This window comes from Pelophylax lessonae (genome assembly GCF_965119305.1).
Source record: "Pelophylax lessonae genome assembly, chromosome: 9".
Taxonomy (NCBI): Eukaryota; Metazoa; Chordata; class Amphibia; order Anura; family Ranidae; genus Pelophylax; species Pelophylax lessonae.
Genome location: NC_138776.1, coordinates 248,470,975 through 248,476,383, shown reverse-complemented (window position 1 = coordinate 248,476,383; position 5,409 = coordinate 248,470,975). Strand labels below are relative to the sequence as shown.

At 47.2% G+C, this 5,409-nt stretch overlaps 1 protein-coding gene across 1 annotated transcript in view; it reads left to right on the top strand.

The window, feature by feature from the left end:
• The first annotated feature begins 445 nt into the window (after positions 1-445).
• LOC309564358 (uncharacterized protein) overlaps positions 446-5,409 on the top strand; it is a 48,315-nt gene continuing 43,351 nt past the window's right edge. The window contains exon 1 of the mRNA XM_082268985.1: positions 446-573. Coding sequence (XP_082125111.1) covers positions 465-573 — 109 coding nt within the window. The 5' untranslated portion in view covers positions 446-464. The remainder of the gene's footprint in view (positions 574-5,409) is intronic.

Genomic DNA, 5,409 nt, shown 5'->3' with positions numbered 1-5,409 from the left:
ATTAACAATTAACAATGGGACAGACAGGCTTAACAAAAAACACATCACACCTTAATACACAGACAATAGGAAGAGACCACCAGTAACAGACTGTCCATCTCTGACATTGAAGAACATGGAACAGAGGCCAATGTGATCAGCTCTTTCAATGAACATGTTTAGAATCAAACAGACTAGGAATAGTCTTCATATATTTCTTCAGAGATATGGTTGATAAATATTACTGTCCCATTTGAAGTAATCCAAACCATATTCTCAGTGTCCATTAAGTATCTGTCCATTTCCTTGGTCACCCTGTGCCCCTAATAGACACTGGGTGACTTACACATAAGAGGGGCCTAGTGAGCTGAGAGAGGGATTTCCCAACCTCTCTAAGGTAAGCTGGGGTTTAAGGGCCTCCCCAACCAAAGTGACTCCCGTCACAAGTCTCATCTTTATTCACAGACCCTAGAGACACCAGAGAGATGACAAGAGATATTGATGAGGAGGAAGAAGAGGAAGAGGAGGAAAAAGAGGATGAAGTACCATCTGTAAAAATCGAAGCAAATGACATGTTTCCAGAGATTGGCTCAGGTGAGTGATAAACATTAAACAGATTAAGGCCCCTTTCACACAGGCTTTTCGATCAGATCCTCCTGTCAGTTTTTCAGGCGGACCTGATTGGATGCTCCATGTACCTCTATGGAGCAGCGGATGTCAGCGATGACATGTCCGCTGACACCTGCTGCTATCGCATTTGATCCTGTCCGTGAAATCCGGACAGATGTAAGTCCTATTTTTCATCCGTCTGGAGGATCGGATCGGGGAGGATCGGATGGAATAGGATCAGATATGAAAACAGACAGGCGGTCCATTATAATCCGATCTCCCATAGAGGAGAGCTGGGATCTGATAGGTCTGTCTCTGAAAAGTAAGCGGAGACGGACCTGTCATCCGCCTGCTCAGCGGTGATCGGGGGATCAATCCCCGCTGAGCAAAACTGAGTCCGCCGGGTTGAAAGCCCGAGTGAAAGGACCGTAAGGAGTTTCCTCTTTCCCCTCATTTCATTATAGAGTATCTAAACCCAACAAAAAATTAAATGTATTGCAGCTTGAGGGCTCATTTACACTTGCTTCGAATTTAACACACATTACAGCACCTACCATTTCAACATGCTTTTTTGATGTGTTTTTGATGCTTCTGTGATTTTTTTTTTTTTGCGATACCGCACTGCGTTATTTTAACTGACAATTGCGCGGTCGTGGGATGCTGTACCCAAATAAAATTGGTGTCTGTTTCCCCACAAATAGAGCTTTCTTTTGGTGGTATTTGATCGCCTCTGCGGTTTTTATTTTTTTTGCGCTATAAACAAAAAAGACCGACAATTATGAAACTAAAAAACATTATTTTTTACTTTCTGCTATAAAACACATCCAATAAAAAAAAAAAAAAAGTAAAAAAATCTAATTTCCCTGGTCATCCTCCAGAGCGGTCACATGAGAGATAGACTCCTCCTCCTGCAGGAAACACAAGCACGGATAGGTTTAAAAAGGCCGCACCCACCAGCTGCCCCTCAGTTCTTGTGTTTCTTGTCCTGCAAGCATGAGCACTGAAGATGACAATTATCCCCAGTTTGTTATTTTTTTACCTTGTCCAAGGCAGGCATCCCTGGACATCTCCTCCCTCTGCCTGTATCCAACTGATGAGGCAGCCAGTTCCAGGCACCTTTTGGGGGAGGGATGGAGGATACCCAGGGGAGACCTCTGTGGTTTCCACAGGGTTCCCCCTCCCTTCTATTGATTTCCTCCTTGCTATTCCTGCACCAGGAGTAGTGGCAGAGGAAGGGGGTGCTTGGCTGCCCCTCCACGTTTTTTCCACTCACCCCTGCTTCAGGTCAAGTGTGGGAGGTCACTCACCAGCTAGCCCGAGGTTCCTGTGTTAGGCTGCCCGCCACCCTATCTGCTCGGGCTCGCACGAGGGACTCCAGGGAGCTGGGGGCATACCAGCATGTTGCCTTCCGATCGGTTTGGGGTGGAAGTGACGTTTTCATGAAGGCGCCGCTACTGGAAGTTGTCCGGCGCCCATCTTTAATAAGGGAAAAAAGCTGCGGCCAGCACTGAGGAAGCTTCCCTTGCAGTGATTTGCCGGCGGTTGAGTGAGGGGCGGATTGGGTCCCGCCCCTCCCTCTCTAATTCCCTCTTCTATTCTCCTATATAAATAAAGGCCGTCTGCAAGATGGCGGCGGTGTTTTTCCGGAGAGCTTGGCATGCTCCTCCCCCCCCCCCCCCCCTCCTAATGACCAAGGACCTAGCCCCCCCATCAGAGGCTGCAGAACCAGGCCCCAGCCTTTTAATGGTAAGGGAAGGATGTGAATGGGGTACTGCCTTATGTGGGCAGCTGCTCTGGGGGGGGGGGGGGGCTTCAATGCGTGACATAGGTCTGATAGAACAAAACAGACAGAGGAGAGGATTCTTTCTCTCCGCCCAAAACCCAGGAAGCTGCAGCGGCAGACAAAACAAAAAAGAAGAAATACTGCTGTACTTGCGGCGTAAAGATTCTCCCGGATACCGACAAGCTGTTATGCCATAGATGCAAAAAAAGGTTATCAACGAGGAAACTAAGCCATTGGCAAAAGACTTCTAGATTTCAAGAAGGAAGTAACATCCACTCTAAAATCCCTTCAGGCATTCATTAGCGAAATCAAGAGTGCGGATCAACCATCAACATCATCCTCTAACCCGAGGACTGCACATCGAGAGTAGACTCGAAAATCTCCAGCTGTCCCTCAGCCGCAGTTGACCTCCTCCGACTCTCAAGAGGAAGGGGAGTTATTCTTTCAAGATAGCTCTGATTCCAATGGCGAACTAGAATGAGCAGAGCCCCAAAAGATACCTAAACACCTGTTTCTAGCAGAAGAAACCGAGGAACTCCTTAAGGCTATCTACATAACAGAGACTATACAGGAAGTTCAGACCACCGATTCCGTTCGTGACTGGTTATATAAGGTCTGCAGGAGACCAAAAACGGGTCCTTTCCAATCCACCAGTCTCTTAAAAGAATCATTAACAAAGAATAGGAATGCCCGGAAAACAGTTTTTTCCTTAAGCCCTAAAAAGATTTGGAAGAAATAGAAGGTGTCCCGGCCAAATGCCCAAAATTTGACGCATCTTTGGCCAGGGTTTCTAATCAGATTTATCCTTCGAGGATATGGGTCTCTTGAAGGATCCATTGGATAAGAAAATAGACGTGATGCTAAAGAGGGCTTACTAGGCAGGGGCGGCATGATTTCAGCCTAACGTGGCCAATACCTGTGTAGCCAGGAATGTGCCATTCTGGCACGAACACCTCCGTGGTCATCTGGAAAAAGTCCCTGGCACAGAGGAAGCGCTGGATTCCCTGCCCTTGATAGAAAAGGGAGTGGCATATATGGCTGACGCCTTTGCGGAAGCTGTTAGGTTTTCAGCTCGCACCACAGGCCTAAGAGGCCAGAAGAGCTCTCTGGCTCAAGACCTGGGATTGGGGCTACGCATCAATCGAAGAATAAGTTCTGTAACATTCCCCTACTTACTTAGCTTACTGTTCGGTCTGGAGCTCAACAAAGTGTTGACAAGGTCAGCTTACAAATCCAAAGGATTCCTATCCAAAAGAAAAGAGAAGACAACATTTTTTTGCCGCCCTAGAAGAGAAACTCAATCAAAAGAGGAAAAGGCCAATCCCCAACGAAGATGGGTCTTTACCAAAAACATAGGGAAGTCGAAGTCCTCTTCCCCAACTCTGGGCCCAACAGTAATAGACTCCAATGACCCCACCCTACCAGTGGGAGGAAGATTACGGCACTTTTTCCATCAATGGCAACGTTTCTGTGCAAACACTTTCAGCCTGCAGATAATCAAGGAGGAGTACAGGATAGAATTCATGACAAAGCCACCAACCAGCTTCCTCATCACAACTCTCCCAGTTTCACTACACCTAAGGAAAGTCATGGAGGTAGCTGTCACGGATCTACTAAAATAAAGGGTGATGATAGAATTACATCCTTCTCAGCAAGTGTCTGGTTTCTACTTCCAAGTTTTCCTCAGGGCAAAACCCTTAGGCAAACATCGCCTAATCCTAAACTTGAAGGGCCTCGACTGATCGATCCAATACAGGAAATTCAAGATGAAAACAATCTTCTCAGTGAGATCCTTATTTACAGAGGTGGCCTTTTAGTAACCCTCTACCTGAAGGACACTTACCTTCATGTCCCGGTCCATCCCAGCCATCAGAAATTTCTGAGGTTTGCTATCCGAGCGAAAAGGCAAATCCGTTTCTTCCAGTACCAGGCTCTCCCTTTTGGGATCTCGTCAGCTCCTCGCATATTCATAAAAATCATGGCGGAAGTCATGCAGGAGCTCAGATTGAAAGGTGTCCAGATCGCACCATATATGAATGACTTTCTAATCTATGGTCAAACAAAAGTAGAAATATTTGGCAAACCTTCAAATGACCAAAATTTTCCTTACATCGCTAGGCTGCAAAATCAATCCCAGAGGGTGGTATTTCTGGGTTACACTATAGGTTCACTGACCAACGCGACAAAACGGCTGATCACTGTAACCAGGGCGACAAGAAGGAACATAATGGTCCTCCTAGGCCACATGTTGGCTTCCATCCCAGCGGTTCAATGGGGCCAACTTCACATGAGAGCACTACAATGCCATCTCTTAAGCCATTGGGATGGAAAGACAACCTCGCTGGGGGAGGAAATCTCGTCCCTTTTGTCATCCGAAAGTCCTTAACTTGGTGGCTAAAAAAGGACTCGCTGACAAACGGAAGGCTCTGGCTTCCGCCTATCCAGGTCAGAGTCGCCACAGACGCAAGCACCCTTGGTTGGGGCGCCCACATAGACCACAAGGTAAGACAGGGAGCCTGGCACTATACGGGGCCGGAAGTTTCCTCCAACTTAAGGGAGCTCACAGCCGTACGAGAATCCCTACTCGCTTTCCAGAAATAAACGACAAGCAGACACATCCAGGTACTGTCGGACAATGTCACGACGGTGGCGTACATCAACCACCAAGGAGGCATGCGATCAAAACCTCTGAGGGTGGCTCAGGACCTACTATCTTGGGCAGAAACTCATCTGCTATCCCTTTCAGCCTTTCACATTAAGGGGGCAGTTAATGTTCTGGCGGATGTTCTACGTGGCAGACAACTAGATCCAACAGAATGGGAGCTGAACCACCAAATCTTCTCATCACCCACTCTGAGATGGGGTTCCCCAGAAGTGGACCTGTTCACCACAGTGAACAGCAATAAAGTAGCAAATTGTTTCTCCTTGAAAAGAGAAAAGGATTCTTTAGGGATAGACTCCCTGGGATTCCCATGGCGATTCAACCTTGCCTACGCATTTTCACCAATCCAACTCATTCCCAGGACAATCAGGAAGAT